Source organism: Pogona vitticeps, chromosome 3 (assembly GCF_051106095.1).
Source record: "Pogona vitticeps strain Pit_001003342236 chromosome 3, PviZW2.1, whole genome shotgun sequence".
NCBI classification, from domain to species: Eukaryota; Metazoa; Chordata; class Lepidosauria; order Squamata; family Agamidae; genus Pogona; species Pogona vitticeps.
In genome coordinates, this window is record NC_135785.1 from 5,380,739 (window position 1) to 5,398,799 (window position 18,061).

Here is an 18,061-nt window from a genome sequence, read left to right on the forward strand (position 1 = left end):
CCCATGGACCAGAGCACGCCAGGCCCTCCTGTCTTCTACTGTCTCCCGGAGTTTGGTCAAATTCATGTTGGTAGCTTCAGTGACACTGTCCAACCATCTCATCCTCTGTCGTTTTTGTCGTCCCCTTCTCCTCTTACCTTCACTTTTTCCCAACATCAGGGACTTTTCCAGGGCGTGTTCTCTTCTCATGAGATGGCCAAAGGATTGGAGCCTCAGCTTCAGGATCTGTCCTTCCAGTGAGCACTCAGGATTGATTTCCTTTAGAATTGATAGGTTTGTTCTCCTTGCAGTCCAGGGGACTCTCAAGAGCCTCCCCCAGCACCACAATTTAAAGGCATCAATTCTTCGGCGGTCTGCTTTCTTTATGGTCCAGCTCTCACTTCCATACATCACTACAGGAAAAACCATAGCTTTGACTATTCAGACTTTTGTTGGCAAGGTGATGTCTCTGCTTTTTAAGATGCTGTCAAGGTTTGTCATCGCTTTCCTCTGAAGAAGCAGGTGTCTTTTAATTTCGTGGCAGCTGTCTCCATCTGCAGTTATCATGGAGCCCAAGAAAGTAAAATCTGTCACTGCCTCCATGTCTTCCCCTTCAGTTTCCCAGGAGGTGATGGGACCAGTGGCCATGATCTTAGTTTTTTTATGTTGACTTTCAGGCCGTTTTTTGCACTCTCTTCTTTCACCCTCATTAACAGGTTCTTTAATTCCTCCTTACTTTCTTCCATCAGAGTGGTATCATCTGCATATTGGAGGTTGTTGATATTTCTTCCGGCAATCTTAATTCCGGCTTGGGATTCCTCCAGTCCAGCCTTCCGCATGATGTATTCTGCATATAAGTTGAATAAGCTGGGAGACAATATACAGCCTTGTCGTACTCCTTACCCAATTTTGAACCAATCAGTTGTTCCACATGATAATTGTCCGACTTGAATTTGTCAATTCCCGTCCATTTTAGTTCACTGACGCCCATGATGTCAATTTTTATTTTTGCCATCTCCTGTTTGACCATATCCAGCTTGCCAAGGTTTGCCACCAGCATATTTGGCTCTATATGCAGTAAGAGATATGTAAGGAAAAGCCTGGGTATTAATTCATACATTCTCTTAACTGTGATTCCTGGGCGGAAGGACACTTGAACCTGAGTGTTGAGCCTAAAGGGTAGCAGAAAGTCCAAAAATGAAAGTATCCTTAAAAGGTACTTTTAAAATTAGCAATCTTCTGTGTGAGTCTTTAATGAGTATGTTGGGAAGGCAGGATGGGAGAGCAGCCCCAGAGAAAAGTTCTTCCTGCAAGCCTGAAGCTGCTAGCGCTACACACAGCTTTGGCTTCTCCATGGCCGAACACAGGGAGTGGCGGTGGGAACTCTCCCTGCACGGAAACCAAATAGCGCAGCGTAACTAATTCTCTTGAACTGCTTTGTCTGGGAGGGAAGGGGTGGTTGTGCAAAACGCTAATGATTTGTTTTGAGAAAGTGCGAGTCTTAAACGGGAGCGTATCGAGTTCTACAAAGCAGGCAAACCTAAACAGTTTTCTCCCTTCTGGCAGTTCCCCCTGTGTTGTTTTAGGTGTGAAGTAGTCCAAGCGAGGAAGGTCAGCCATAAATCCCAACCATGTTTTAACTGGTCCTCTTTAAAAAACAACAACAACAACAACACAACCTGTGGAGATCAAAGACTGGAACTGGAAGCCGGTCAACGTGTTGGGTCCAAGGGTCTTGAGACATTCACTTTTTGACACCAGCAGGTTGTCAGGGTGTCGATATTTTGATAACGTCAAGCTGGATCATAAAGAGGCGGTCGAAGTCTGAATTTGTGGATGCGTTGATGCGGAAAGGAAGGGAAACAGAAGGGAGCGCTTGCGCAGAAACCTGTGGCTTGCTTTCTTCCAGTGTCTTTCAGGGTTTGGGGCCTCCTCCTGATTCCGCCGCAGATCATCCCATCTCTGAGTTGAAGGTGCGAAGCCACATCTGTTTCATGTGGCTCCCCCTTAATTCGCATGCCAGTGGTGGAGGGCTTCAATTTTTTTTTTTTTTTTTGGAGGTCTGTGTTTTGCCCCAGACCGAGCAGGATCGGGCCGGCCTCCGGCCTGAGCGATGATGGGAACCTGGTTGTGGGTGGGATGTGGAGGGAGGTTCTGAGTTTTGTTTTCCATCCAAAGTGTTTCAGGCTTTCCCACTGAGATTCCCATGGCCAGCGGGCCTTCCTTGGCTGGCCTGTCTCTGAACCCCGTGGCCCCCCCCCAAGCCCATCAGTGTCTCCACAGCAGCCTTCGCCTCTGGTGAACCCTCCTAAATCTGGGAGCTCGCCAAAGTCTGGAAGCATAAAAGCTTGACGGAAAGTCAGCCAAGTGGGATATTTTTTGGGGGGCTTGGAGGTCTGTGTCAAGTGCAGTTCAGAAGGTGGGGTTTGAAGGCCAGACCCCAGATCAGCTTGGAAACTCACTTGGCTGGCCTCGGAAGAACTGCTGTATTGCAGTGTCGCCTACCTCACAGGGGGGTTGTTAGATCAACCTTGGGTCCGTACGTCTTTGTGAAATTTACACCTGGGTGTGCAAGATCTCTCTTGCTGAGAGAACCTTCAGCAGTCTTTGATTCATGGGGTTACCATCTTTCTGAAATGACTTGGTGACAGGTGGCAACCATACATTCTTTTCTGTCTGGTTTGCAGGCTACCTTTTTTGGCCTAAGACTGCCCCAGAGACTCTGGGCAGAGGGACCCGAGGTCATCAGGGCACACTGTGGGGCATTACATAAGTACCAGGCAATAATGTTTATTTCTGCCTTTCAGATTTTTGACATCCTGCTCTTCTATCTAAAACTAAAAGTCCACAACATCTTTCAGTTTATATTCTAGAAAGAAAGATGTAGAACTGATGCAGAGGGCTGAAACAGTTTAAAAACATGAGCAGGGATAAATGTGAGGATGGAAGATTCAGCGCCAGGTAGGCAGAATATTCTGCAAACGGATTGCTGTCTTCTGTAGAATAATGGAGTATTGACGGAAGTTCCACCTCTGAGGGTAGGGAGCACCCAAGGAAGAGACTCTGGAAGTGATCTCAGACTTGGGAAGGTTCAGACAGGACTAGCCTGAACGTTACTCCCAGGTGAGCTGCTGACCTTCGGCAGCAGGAGTCTTCTTGAGTCCTCCTTCCTTCTGCTTTTCGAGGAGGGAACCTTGCTCCGTGAGTATCCCTTTCCATCAGCCTTCTTGACTTTGGCTGGATCTATCGATCGACCACTTGGAAAAGTTACTTCTCTGCATCACTTCCAACTAGCACTATCGCTTGTAGTCCACAGCGGTCACTTTTCTAAGCTTGGCATGAACATCGTGCCGTTTGCCGTGCATGACCTCCGCAGCGCTGTCTCGGGATTGGAAGAGCTCTCCCTGAGCCATATTCGGTCTGATCGGCAGCCTGCCTTCCTTGCACCCTCCCGAAGGGCCCTGCCCCGTCTCATAACAGGGGAATAACCTCAGGGCTGCTAGGCTGAGGCATGGCCAGCCTCACGTAGGACATCTGTGAGTTATGGGCTGGTTCCTATTGTCAGCATGCTTCCACACCACTGGAATAACACAGCTGGCGGCCCTTTGTGTCGAGAGGAACAGGCTTATCACGGGGACCCGGTTGCCCTCCTGACCTTCCAGTTCGGCTGGCCTTGCTGATTCTTATGGAAAGTGGTTTCTTTTCCGGCCGGAGATTTGACAGCCAGCCGCCCAGTCCCAAGCAACGCCAGGCAATTAGAATGGATTTATGAGCGGGAGTTGGGTGCCAAGCCACAAACGTGATTAAATATTTTAAGAGCTTTCTCTGTGAAGGCTCGGCATGTAGATAGAAAATGTTTGCTTTCTGAAACCTATATGGAGCCTTTGGTATTCTTTCTTTTATTCTCTCTCTCTCTCTCTCTCTCTCTCTCTCTCTGCTTGCTGTTTTACTCATTCTGATTAGCAATAATGCTGACATTATCTACAGTAACAAAAGCTGTGGCTTGCAAATCATTTGTGCATCAAGAGTCCATCATTGCTCAGAATGCCATGAGAGGTTCGGTAGACAGAAATAAGGCAGTTGCATACCTTCAAGAGAGGACCTGCTTGACAAGACCAGGTTAAAACAATTGTCTTCTCAGCAGTGGCTCCTGGTCTTTGGAATAACCTCCCTACAGAGATCCATATGGCCACCTCGCTGGATATTTGTAAAAGTCAATTGAAAACCTGGCTGTTTAGGCAGGCCTTCCCTCCAGGCTGTACTTGATTTACTCTTTCTTTTCTTTTCCATCTTGAATGATTTTTTATTGTTGTTGTAAATCACTGTTATTTTTAAATTGTTTTATTTACTTGCTGTCAGCCACCCAGAGTAGTCTGTGACTATAAAATAAAATAACATTTCTTAAAAAGCAAGTATCCATTCAAAACAGTAGTACTGTAGTGTGAAGAACAGTGCTGCAAATTCAGAACTTCGTAAGAGCTTCATCTAGAGCCCACCTCTTCCAGTAGGAGATCCAACCCACAAAGGGTAGTTTCTGTGGGGAAAACAGAGTTCTAGAGTCTTGCCATGCAAACCTGGCACAGATAGGGCATTCAATAGTAAAACTAAGGCTTGTGTACATGTCTCACTTGACAGTAACCATGGAGCGGAAAGGCAGTCATGCAGGTGGTGTTCATGACCACACGAACCGTCCTTCTCACAGCTGATTGTACTGTACGGATTCCAAAATCAGACACTGCAGAGAAGACTCGCTTGCCAAATTACTCTTCTGCACTTGTTCTTTTTTCTCAGACAGAATATGGCCTTAGTTTAATCTTGGTCTTTTACTTTCCTATAGTTTAATCTTATCTTTCAGTTTATAGTCATTTCCAAGGTAGCTTCCATCGGGAATCTAAATACAGTGGTGCCTTGCTTAGCGATCGCTCCGTTTAGTGACGAAATCGTGTAGCGATGCTGTTTTTGCGATTGCAAAAGCGATCGCTTTGCGATGTTCTCTATGGGGTATTTTCGCTTTGCGATGATTGCAGGGAAGCGATGATCGCAAAGCCCCCATTTTCGCACAGCTTATCAGCGGTTTCAAGATGGCCGCCGGGAAAAAAACATGGCCGCCCGCTGTGTTTAGGGATGGATTCCTCGCTTTAGAGGCACCGAAAATGGTGGCGCTATGGAGAATCTTTGTTCAACGGTGAGTTTTAAGCCCATAGGAACGCATTGAAGGGGTTTCAGTGTGTTTCTATGGGCTTTTTAATATCGCATAGCGACGTTTTCGTTCTGCAGCGATTTTTGCGGAACGAATTAACGACGCTAAGCGAGGCACCACTGTAATGTCTTCAGGGTTAATCAGAGGCCCATAGGCTCAGAGGGTGGAATCCGATCGATCGATCGATCGATCGATCGATCGATAGATAGATAGATAGATAGATAGATAGATAGATAGATAGATAGATAGATAGTGTTTAGGGTGTTTGAGTAGGACTCAAAAAACTTGGGTTCAAATCCTCACTTGGCCATGAAAGCTGGTAACCTTGAGCCTGGCCTACTTCACAGGGTTCTTGTGAAGATGAAACGGCAAGGAGTTGAAACAAGGAACTCCCTGGAGGATAGGCAGGGGTGTGTGAACGTAATATGTACTCTATGAAATTTCCATACGGAAAATGTTTTTTTCTTCTGTGACCAATCATAATGAGTAGAACAATGTGTTCACCAGCTTTAAAAGGGGATGTTAAGTTAATGGCCATCATAATCTCCTGTTGCAGTGGTTTCCTGGACGAGTTATGCATTGCACAAAGAATATTTATTTATTTTATTTATTCAGTCAATGTATACCCTGCCCATCTAGACCGAAGTCTAGAAGTGAAAACAATCTAATAAAATAAAAACAACTATCTATAATTCAAGATGGCAAGAGTAATCCAGTGATGACAGGAGGAAAAGCCTGCCTAAAGAGCCAGGTCTTAAGTTGGCTATTAAAAACACCCAGCAAAGGAGCCAAGCAGATCTCTGGGGGCAGACTGTTCCAAAGGCGAGGGGCCACTGCCGAGAAGGCCCGGTTTCTTGTTCTGTCTCTCCGCGCCTCCCTTGCTCGGCATTAGGCCCCTCAGCCACCCGTCCTGGCTAGAATGAGCGATTCGGGTAGATCTTGGTGGGAGGAGGTGTTCCGCTAGATATCAAATACAAAAAAGTACTTCCAGCTGCTTGAAAGAGCCACAGCTGCTTTCTCTTTAAGCCTTGGGTTGCTTCTGGAGAGGGAAATGTTTTCAGGCATCATGAGAAGATAGAAGTTTTCTCAAGGGAAAGTAGTTTATTGTTTTGTTTTTTTCATACCTCTGAACTTTTCTTCCCCAGGTGATCCCCATGCTTCCGAAACTGCTCTGTGAGGAGCTTTGCAGTCTCAATCCCATGACAGACAGACTTACCTTCTCTGTCATTTGGAAGCTGACTCCCGAAGGCAAGGTAAGACTGGGCGTCTTTGCTGGGACAGAGTACGTGGGCCATCCTTCTCGCTTGGCTGGAATTTGGAATGGCCCCAGGTATGCGCCGACCTGCAAAATGCCATCCAGGTGAGAGTGGAGCAGCCGTAACATTTTCCGAGAATGTACCTGGACTGAAGCATTCCTCTTTCTTAATGGTTGGGAAGCACAACCGTTCTGTGCTGGAACCAGAGATCAAAATAAGGCCATTTTCTGGATAGTTGAAGCCAGAATGTTAATGCTGGGCTGGCCAAAGGTCCCTAGATGTGTACATATTTAGAGTGATGAAATCAGAGTAATGCTAAACAAGAATAGTAAAACAATCTTAATGTTAAAATATAGATTACACAACATTCCTCGGGAATTGAGAGACCACGTCAAGAGAAGATTTTCATTACTGAGATTTAACTGACTATGAATGTAACCAAAAACCATTACTGGGGAAGGATGCAAAAATAAAATTACTGCTACAATCAAAAGAATTGGAAGGACTCAATGGGTTAGGGCTTGCCTTCAACAATATGATTTTTTTCTCATTTCTTTCTCTCTCTCTCTCTCTCTCTCTCTCTCTGTGTGTGTGTGTGTGTGTGAGAGAGAGAGAGAGAGAGAGAGAGAGACTAAGCAAGCTTGTAGAAGGGGGGAGTCTGGAAAACTTAAGGAAACTTCAAAATGTGGGGGCAGATGAGAAGCAGAAGTAAAGTTGACAAGAATGTAGTCAAAATTCTAAGCACAAATTTTCAGGAAGTTGTGCCTAGAGATAAAGACAAGAATCGTTCCAGTGAAATAAATGACAACAACAATAAAAAGAAAAAATGAGATCTCTTTTATAAAATCTAAAAATTAAAGCATAATTTAAAACAAGAATAGGGCTCTTGGAAGGACTTTTACCATATACGGAATAAGAACTGTCGGATGTTCAAGCTGGATTCAGAAAAGGAAGAGGCTGTAGAGATAATTGTGCAAATATATGTTGGCTACTGGAGTACAGCAAAAGATTCTGTACGTAAATCAACATGTGTTTTACAGATTACAGTAAAGCCTTTTACTGTATGGATCAGGGAAAGCTGTAGAATGTTTTAAAATAAAGATTGTGACACAACATCCAATAGCCCTGACACCTAAATTTATTATGTGCACAAGAAACAATGATTTACAATGTGCAAGTGTATCAATCAGTGGTACATTGTCTGTATACAGTACTGAACATATTATGCAGAAAACTGGATTGGGTTGGACTTGTATGATAAAAATCTGAAAACCATGAACCTATCGTGAGAAGCCAGGCACTCTTGTAAAGGATAATAAAAGCTAGAAATGTTAAAGGGAGTAGGGAAGGAGGAAGATGTAAACTGAGGTGGATTGACTTAAAAAGGGAAACCTTGACCTTGAATTTGCAAGACCTGTGCAAGGTTGTTAATAATGGGAGATTTTGAATGTCACTGACTCGTAGGATCACCCTAACTTAGAAGTGACATGAAGACACATAAAATGCACACATGTAAGGAGTGTCATTGAAGTGACCAGCATGAATCTGACCCAACTCCGGGAGGCAGTGGAAGACAGGAGGGCCTGACGTGCTCTGGTCCATGGGGTCACGTAGAGTCGGACCCGACTAAACAACAACAAAGTGATGACAAACCTAGACAGCATCTTTGTAAAAAGCAGAGACATCACCTTGCCAACAAAAGTCCGCATAGTCAAAGCTATGATTTTTCCTGTAGTGATGTACGGAAGTGAGAGCTGGGCCATAAAGGCAGCTGACCGCCGAAGAATTGATGCTTTTGAATTGTGGTGCTGGAGGAGATTCTTGAGAGTCCCCAGGACTGCAAGGAGAACAAACCTATCCATTCTGAAGGTAATCAACCCTGAGGTCTCACTGGAAGGACAGATCCTGAAGTTGAGGCTCCAATACTTTGGCCATCTCATGAGAAGAGAAGACTCCTTGGAAAAGACCTTGATGTTAGGAAAGTGTGACGGCAAGAGGAGAAGAGGACGACAGAGGACAAGGTGGCTGAACAGTGTCTGCGAAGGGACCGATGTGAATTTGACCCAACTCTGGGAATTAGTGGAAAACACGAGGAACTGGCATACTCTGGTCCATGGGGTCACGAAGAGACAGACATGACTGAACGACTAAATAACAACAGTGAACACTACGGAGGCCTGGAGTCTAGGCCTTGTTTTGCTGGGAAAAGGGTCTACTCACATCTGATTGGGGGAAATACATTCTTAAACTATGTTTTTGGAAAGGGTGGGATCTAGAGCAAGGATGCATGGAAGTTCACCCACATGAGGCATGTGCCTGTTGAACATACAGTTCCGGATTAACCTTCGCTATGCTGAAGCATCGTTGAACGGGGCAGGGAATTCCATTGGAACGCATTAAACATGGTTTAATGTGTTCCAAATGGGCCGAATACTCACTGTTCAGCAATGCTTCTTAATGACCGGCAGCCATTTTCGCGCCCTCCCCTCGCTTAACGAGGGCATGAAAACGCTGCGCGCGGCCATTTTGGGCCATTTCCGGGCTTCCGGCAGCCATTTTGGCCGCTGAACAGCTGATAGTCGGGCTTCGTTTTGCGAAGATCGGTAAGCGAAACGCTTACCGATCTTCGCAAAGCGAATTTTGCCCTCTCTAAAAAACGTTGAGCGATCGCATTAGCAATCCCAAAAAAGGGATCGCTATGCGATTTCATCCTTGTACAGTGCGCTCGTTAAGCGAGGCACCACTGTAGTACCTTCCATTCAGCTGATATTTGGATGACGCTGCTCAAGTGAGAGTTGCTCAGATTCCAACTCTTGTGATGACTGTCAGCTCATCTCTCTTTTCTTTCCCTCTCGCTGTCCCGGTTGTTCCACCAGTTTCCCCAGGCTTGAATCCTGATCTCTTTTTTCCTTGCGTCTCGCAGATAAAGCTGTGCTTTTGCTTGCCCTTGGTTCTGGAAGAACCACTTTCTGATGGGAAATACTTCCTTTTTGCGCCTCTGCCCAGACAGCAACACTTTCAAGTGACATTTGGCTCAATTGATGGAATTAGTTCATCTCCAGGGATCAGCAGTGTCAATGCCTCTAAGATCCCTTACAGTTCTGTGCTGAGCTGGAATGGGGTGGGCCAAGATTAATGAAGGCCATGGCTTAATGCAGCTGTTCCTGGCAGCCTGGGATTAGAAGGGTTGAGGAGGAGGAGGAGGTAATGACTTAAGAGGCATTTAATGTGTCAGGCTAAGAGGGCACACGTCTTCCTTCATGGAGAGTTTATATGGATGCAGGCAATTGCCTCCAGCAATATTCTTTCTTTCTTTCTTTCTTTCTTTCTTTCTTTCTTTCTTTCTTTCTTTCTTTCTTTCTTTCTTTCTTTCTTTCTTTCTTTCTTTCTTTCTTTCTTTCTTTCTTTCTTTCTTTGTGTTTGTGTGTGTGAGAGACTCTAAGCAAGCTTGCAGAAGGGGGGTCTGGAAAAAAAATGCACTGCTCTGCCATGCAGCACAAAATATATGAACTGTTTATTCCTCATTAGCGAGCTAATTATTTGTCTCCCACTGGCTGATGGCCTAACATTTCGGGAGATGGCAGGGAAACTCCAGTGGAGAGTGAGATATTTTCTGCCTCATTCCCTTTGTCGCCCTCCTTCCTTTACTTCCTCCACTGGTTTTCCTCCTTCTCTGTCTCCTTCCACAATGGCTATTAGTAGTGTGTTGCCTGTTAATTGTAGATTGCATGGTGAATTTTGCTGTGCAAAACACATTGGTATACTAGATCAAGGATGTGGTGTCACCTTCTTAGAAGGAGCCATGAGCATAAAAAGGAATTGTCCATCACATCCAGCATTTGTAATGTGATCCAAAGAATGGAAGCCCACTGGGTTGTTTTTTCCTTGTCTGGTCCAAAACCAGAGATGAAAACATTTGTAAATGAAAACCTTACGTCTGCAGGTAGCAGCACATAGAGCAGCTTCCAGAATAATGGTTTGATTGGTGTCCTCTTGTTCTCTTTTCTAACTTTATCAAAGTACCAGCTGCTTATTTTTGGCCGTAGAGATGGACACGTGGAAGGTGTCTATGCTTGTATGTTCCTGCCCTGCCTTTCAGATGAAGGGAGGGCGGCTTTACATGGCACTCTGTTCTTCCCCAGAGTGAGACCGGTTGGTTTGGTATCCAAACGAACAAAGGCAAGCAAAGATTTTTGTGTATTCTCGAAGGCTTTCACGGCTGGGATATGACGGTTGTTGTGGGTTTTTCGGGCTCTTTGGCTATATTCTGAAGGCGGTTCAGAACATGGACAGAACTCTGACTCTGAAGATGCCGGCCACAGAGACTGGCGAAACGTTAGGAAGAACAACCTTCAGAACACGGCCAAAGAGCCCGAAAAACCCACAACAACCAAAAGATTTTTGTCTCCAAAATGATGGGACAAGAGTAAAGGAAGGAGATGGACCAAGAAGTTCACACACGCAAATGTGCACGGTGTTAATTGTGCTCAGAAAGAGCAGGATAAGTATAAGTTCCGGCTTCCATGATTTTTTTAAAAAATTATTCATTAGTCTGTCCTCCTTCAGTGAACTAAGAGCAATATAGTCGCGAAGGCTAACAGCAGCCTGTATGGCTGCCCTCCTTCCTATTTGATCATCCCCATCATTTGTGTGTGTGTGTGGGGGGGAGGCGTCAGACTGAGAGAAGGTGGCCTGGGGTCAACCTGTGATGGCCAACGGGTTAGCATGGACTAAAACCTGAACCTCTTGGCTCCCCCTCCAGCCGGTCCACCCCTGAATCGCGCTGTCTCCATAAGCCACTCCGTGACGACCTTGCAACCCAACCTTTCTCACAAGTGGATCTGCAAGGGAAGAATTGCAACTTTCGAAGTTCTACCTGTGAGAACGGATACCTATTTTTTCCCCTTGGTGTTTCCTTTCTGTGGCATCTCTTTCACTTCCGGCCTTTGCCCTCTTCACCTTTCAGATCCTGGACGAATGGTTCGGGCGGACGGTGATCTGTTCCTGCACCAAGCTCAGCTATGATCATGCCCAGAGTATGATTGAGAATCCCGAAAAGGTCTTCTCACCAGAGGAGCTGCCCCCTGTCTCTCCCCAACACTCCACGGCTGAAGTCCACCGCGCAGTCCTGAATCTCCACCGCATCGCCCAGCAGCTACGGAAGCAGCGCTTTGTAGACGGTGCCCTTCGCTTGGATCAGGTCAGCTTAACCCTACCTGGTCGGCTGGATAAGATGGGGGCCATATCTCCCCCCATCCCTCCCTGCCCCATAGATGGCACTCTCCCGGTTCACTGGGAAAGGGGTATGGGATACAAACAGGAGTGAGGGATTGGAGGGGATGAGCAAGGAAGTTGGGCAGGATGGGAGGAACTAGGGCAGCTCAGGACCCCTAGAGAAGAAGCCATCTGGAAGTGAATTGGAGGAGGAGGAGGAGGAGGAAGCCAAGGATGGGGTAGGGCTGGGATGTTTGCTAAAGGATAACCGCAGTACGTGCCTGGTGCAGAAATGGATCGGAACGGAAGCAGAAGAACATGATTTGACCACTGAGCATGCCAAAGGCGGGACTAGGTTGGCTTCCGTCTAGGTGGCCCTCAAGGGCAGGCCCTCTTCCTCACCCTCTGCTATGTGGGGGGAAAGATAGTGGGGGAACTTGTGGCGTTCAGTCTTGTTGCTATTGGAGAGGACTTAGACCCACGTCAAATCGGAGTAGAAGGCACAGTTGTCAGAGAGCATCACGTCTGGAGAAGTAAGAAGGGATCTTAATTGAATGGCACTCACACACGCCCCCCCCCCCCCGGACAACGTGTGGCCGCTTCGGGTCCCCAGTGTGTTCACTTTGACTCCCAGGACCACCTGGCACCCCCAGAATTCCCGGTAAAAGTGGTGGGTGGCTCCCTAATGAAACCCCAGATGGGTGCCATTGGTCCTTTAAAAACCTTGTTTTTTTTATTTGTTTGTTTTGGAAGGGAGGCGTTGCTTTTGCAGGGCGGGGGGAATGGATTATACTTAAAATAAAAACAGAAGTAACAAGAGTTGATTGAGAATTGCGCTTGTTAGGCGAGAGCAAAGCAAAATGTGAGAACGTTTTGTTGTGGCTTTCGAAATGTTGGGTTCGCTTGTCACCCGGTTACTGAGGCTCAAGACATCTGTACCGCCCAGACTCTTTTCTTCTCTATGTTCCGGATAAATAGGAGTTGTTTGGAATGAAAGCACCGAGGACTCAGCTCTTAGAAAATACGAGGTATCAGAGAAACAGTCCAGTCTGATAGGACTGCCTGTTCCCGCCTCCCACAAAGAGCATTTAGCCCAGTGCCTCTAATGCTATGTGCAACACAGAGCCACTCTGGACCGTTTAAACCTGTGATATAATGTAAAAGCAATGAACTCAACTGAAAAAGAGACCGTAGACTATGAAAGCGGATGCCTCAAAGGATAGCTTTACATACTACACCAGCTCTTAGCAGGTGAACGTCTGTCTGAATACAATTCCTTCACCGCCCGTTCAAGTCTAAGGAGGCTCAAGGGGGGGGGGGCTCTGTTCCGCTTGGCTAGCAGCGCTCTATTTGGGTGAGGAGGGGAGACAAAGAATTGGAAAAATAAAGAAGAAAGCTGGGCTGAATGGATGGGAGGGGGAATTGCTCCCACTCAGGATACACTGGGTATATATTTGAAATCTATATGTGTATGATTTTTAATGCTTATATATATTTTTAAATTAAATTAAATTAAATTAATTAAATTAAATTAAATTAAAATTGTGAGCCACCTCACAACTGAGGGGGACCCAAGGTGGCTCAGGTTTAAAAAAGGTACAGCAACAACAGGTTAAAAAGCTGTACAGAGCACTATTAAAACCCAATTAAACATTAATCAAGATTAAAACTAAGGTTAATAATTTGTTTTAAAAAAAACCTATAATACCATGTCAATGGTGGGTCTATTAGCTGAAAATCCACACTGTGATTCTGGATAGACTCTTGTCTGCAAGCACCTGGAGTCTCTTCAGCACAACACAGGCAAGCAGCTTCCCTACAAAGCTGAGAAGAGAGATGCCACGGTAGTTATTGCAGTCGCCCCTGTCTTCTTTGTTCTTATACAATGTGATGGTGTTTGCATCCTTCATGTCCTGTGGTACAACCTTCCCTCCAGCAAAGACAAAAGACTTCATACAGTTCAGGGGTGATGGTCTCTTTACAGCACTTCAGCACTTCTAAAGGGATATTATCCTTCCCAGGTGCCTTGCCGGTGGCCAGGGAATCCAAGGCCACTTTTATTTCTGCTAAGGTTGGTTTGCTGTCCAACTCCTCCAAGATAGGCAGGCACTCAATATTATTTAATGCTTCTTCGGTTACTACATTCTCTCCTAAATATAGCTCCTGTATGGATAATTAGTGCAGGGAAATCGCCCCAGAGGGAGACCACAGCTGCAATACAAGGAGATCTGCAAGCAGGATCTGAAGGCCTTAGGAATGGACCTCAACAGATGGGAAACCCTGACATCCGAGTGTTCAGCCTGGAGGCAGGCATTGCATCGCGACCTCTCCCAATTTGAAGAGACCCTTGTCCAGCAGGCTGAGGCAAAGAGGCCGTCCTGGAAGCAGCAAAACCAGGGAGCTGGACAGGGGACAGATTGTGTTTGTCTTCAGGGTGGAAGGGATGGTCACTCTTTAATTGGCCTTCTCAGCCACACAAGACTCTGTTCCAAGTCCTCCATACAGAGCACGTTACCATAGTCTCTCGAGACTGAAGGATGCCTAACCCATAGCTCAGAGTAATGCTGCACCTAGTGGTCCATCTGCTGTACTCGGTCCTAGATGATCATGCCTGTAGCAGACTTCAAAGGAGCAGATTTCTTCTGTATTGGACCTAAGGCCTGCTTGATACCGTCATACATTCCCTTGATGTTACCTGTGTCCACTGCTATCTGTATCTGAGAGCAGAGATGAAGCCAATAATCATTAGAACATCTCCTGGCAGCCTGTTGGACTTGACTACAAGCACCTCGAAGAGCCTGCAAGTTGTACTCACTAGGACAGGTATTGTATGCTGCTAGAGCTCTCCTCTTTTCCTCGATGGCTGGCATCAACTCCTCCGGATGGGCTTGGAACCAGTCTGCCATCTTTTTGGTCTTCTTGCCAAATGTGGACAAGGCGTTGTTATAAACAGCATTCTTGAAATGTTCCCATCGTTCCAGGTGCATTTGCATCAGCCAGGCCTGGGAGGGTTTCCTCAATCACTTGGGCAAATTTTTCCACTTTTCCACCTTCAGAACACTGCCAAAGAGCCCGAAAAACCCACAACAACAAATTTCCCACTTTTCTCTGATTGCGAGTCTTGCTGATGTCAATACATGGTCTTCCTTCCTTTTTTGTGTGATACAATCTCTTTATTCACAGTTTAGTTCTGCAACACACCAGAGAGTGATCGATATCGCAGTCAGCACCCTGATAGCTGCATGTGATCGTAATACTAGGAAGGCTACAGCATCTAGTGAGGATCAGATCGAGCTGATGCCAGTGCTTTGATCTTGGATGTCTCCAAGAGACTCTGTGTTGAAGCTTTATATTAAAGAACATGTTGCTGACACAAAGACCATAGTAACAGCGATACTCCAGCAAGTGATGACCATTTTCGTTCATCTTCCCAATGCCAAAAAGGCCTAGAGAAGTGGGCCATGAATTGTGATCAGCACCAACCCTAGTGTTAAAATCTCCAAGAATGAACAACAGCTATTTCTCAGGGATTTTCTTGATCGTAGCTGCCAGATCTTCATAGAATTTGTCTCTGACTTCTGCTGTAGATGACAGTGTTGATGCATATGCACTAAAGAGTGTGACTGGTCCTGCTGATGAGTGGAGCCGCAGAGACAGGATGAGCCTGCATAATTGAATTGAAAACCACCCAGAAAATGCTTTAAGCACTATTGGGGGCTATATAAGCAGCACACTTTGCTTTTCCTTTCTGGGTGACAACTCCTGAAATCGTGACACAGCTTGCTCTCCAGGGCCATTGCAACTCTTGAGAAGTGCCTCGTGTGCAGCCGGGGGCTTGTGCCCCAGGAAGGAGGCTTTGGTCCATGGAACCAGCTCGATGGCTGTTGGGTGGTTCCAGCTGGGACTGGCGTCAACCCCAAAACCCAAGTCAAGGGGTGACAGGGAACACCAGTTGAAGGATGTGCAGATGGCTCGCTTTACTGAGAGGTGCCGCCTCTTTTGAACCTGGAGCATGCCGCATGAGTGTGGGGGAGTGGAAGGAAAGAAGCCACAAGCTCCAGATGTCAGGATGGAGTGTGTTTTATCCCTGATATGGCACAGAAGCCCACTTAGATGGGATCCTTCATCCGGCTGGCTGTGTTGTTTCTTGTTAACACCGGAAGTCAAGTTTGACCATCTGAAAAGGAAAGCTGCCTGGAGCGAGGATTGCTGGTCCAGACACATAGGGGTCGATGACTTGTCCCCATCCCCATTTGTTGCTTGTTGCCAGTGCCGTTGCTTCCACTCCAGCTGAGTGGCTGGGCCTCTATTCTTTCACATTTGTCACAGCTTGGTAGTCTTCGACAAGGGCTTGCAGCCGGTCTGTCTGCCCAAGATGGATTTCATGGGGGACTTTCATGGAGCTGGTCGGGGTCCCACTCTGGGAAAGCCGGAGACCAGACAAAGAGCACATGCCGAGGGTTGAAAGAACGATGGCCCAAGAAGCATGCCTGTAAGTTCTCCGGGGGCCGCTGGATGCAACGCCCTTGAATGGCACGGGGATTTTTGGAATAGGGAGTGCTCCGTTTCCGGGCTTCCCAGTGAGCGTTGCCCTTCCGACCTGCTTCTGGCATCCCATGAGGGACCTGGTTAGCCAGGGTGGCAAGCAGAGGTGCCAGGCTAGGTGGCCCTTTGGCCCGGCTTGGAAAAATGGCTTCCCTAAACTCCGTCTTTTAGTTGGATCTCACCGAGATTTTCTGGGGCGCTTTTTCTTTCTTGCCAAGCTTTTGAGGATTAAGGAAGAAGTGCACCTGTCTCTCTTTTCTTTTGAGAAAGGGGGAAAAGGATGTCTCGTCTTCGCGGGCACTTGTTTTAACACACGTTTATCTGCTCTGGAACTGCCATCGCAGCCTCGTGGAAGAGGGAGGCTAGCGAACTGTTTTGAAATGAGCTGTGGCAGAAAGCAATTTCATTAACAGAAAGGGAAAAAAGGGCTGCCATTTCGCAGACGGTCTCCCCTCCGAAGCCGCTGGATGATTTTGTGCATTGGAGCCGAGCGTGAAAAACCACAGGAGTGGTTAGAAAAAGCTGGATTCTCACATACCCAGTAAATTGCTTTATTCCTCTTAAAATATAACAAATGCATGCTTATTGTAGCCGTCTGTATATTCTGAAAGAAGAGCCTGTGTCGTTTCAAGACAACAGAAAGCGCAAGTCTTTAAAAAACAACAACCCCAGTTATTTAAAAATTCAGTGAAAATCCATTGTGTTGGATAAAACCTTGCCGTTCTCCATCAGTTTGGTCTCGCTCCCCACCCTGTGAAGCCCTGCATCCTCTGCTCGGACCGGTGGCAGTCTTTGAAAGCTGAAATTGAAGGGAATGAAACTCTGGACTCAGCCAATGTGAGGCAGACTTCCTCAATCTGACACCCTTCAATGGCCATCTGGCTGGGACTGATGGGAGTGGTAATCCAGTATATCTAGGGGAGGTGCCAGGTGGGATTAAGCTGATGGAAAGCACATGCTGTGTTATCAAGTAAAAAGCAGAAAGCAAAGTACAGTGGTGCCTCGCTAGACATTTCCCCCACATGACAGTTTTTTCGCCAGACATTGGCTTTTTGCGATCGCTATAGCGATTCGCAAAACAGTGATTCCTATGGGGGAATTTCGCTGGACAATGTTTGGTCCCTGTTTCGCAAACCAATTTTTGCTAGACGACGATTTTGACAGCTTCCTCCGCGTTCGCAAAACAGGTGTTTTTGGGACCTAAGCTTCACGATTTAAACAGCTGATCGGTGGTTTGCAAAGTGGATTTCCTATGGCTGATGTTCGCTAGACAACAACGATTCTTCCCCATTGGAATGCATTAAACAGGTTTCAATGCATTCCAATGGGGAAATGCTTTTCGCCAGACAATTATTTCGCTAAACAGCGATTTCAGTGGCACGGATTATCATCGTCTAGCGAGGTACCACTGTATGCTTATATACTACCCCGTATACTATCCCGGCTTAAAGCACTCTCTTTGGGTCGTTTGTAGTTTAATCATGCAGACTACACGTTGTCCCCACCGCAAGTGAGGTGGGTACCCATTTTACCCACCTTGGAAGGATGGAAGGCTGAGTCCATCTTGGACTGGCTACCTGATCCCAGGATCAAACTCAAGTTGTGAGCAGAGTCTTTACTGCAGTCCTGCAGTTTAACCACAGCGCCACGAAGCTACCTTGTGTACTGACTTCTCCCACCCATATACTGCCTCCTAGGCTGTCCCAATTTTTAAAAAAACCAAGGAGAGAGTCCCCAGCTGAACACCGCATCCGGCATCAACAGCTCCCTCACAGCAGGCTGTAGCATTCCCTCCACAACCTCTGCTTTCTCTTTTGGCACGTCCCCACCCACCATTAACGTTTCAGCAAAACAAGGCCCAGGCGAA

The 18,061-nt window shown here is 46.5% G+C and overlaps 1 protein-coding gene across 1 annotated transcript in view; it reads left to right on the forward strand.

The window, feature by feature from the left end:
- The window catches only part of DIS3L2 (DIS3 like 3'-5' exoribonuclease 2), a 293,641-nt gene that overhangs the window by 195,355 nt on the left and 80,225 nt on the right, over positions 1-18,061 (forward strand). Inside the window, exons 13-14 of the mRNA XM_020813964.3 lie at positions 6,325-6,432; positions 11,402-11,635. Coding sequence (XP_020669623.3) covers positions 6,325-6,432; positions 11,402-11,635 — 342 coding nt within the window. The remainder of the gene's footprint in view (positions 1-6,324; positions 6,433-11,401; positions 11,636-18,061) is intronic.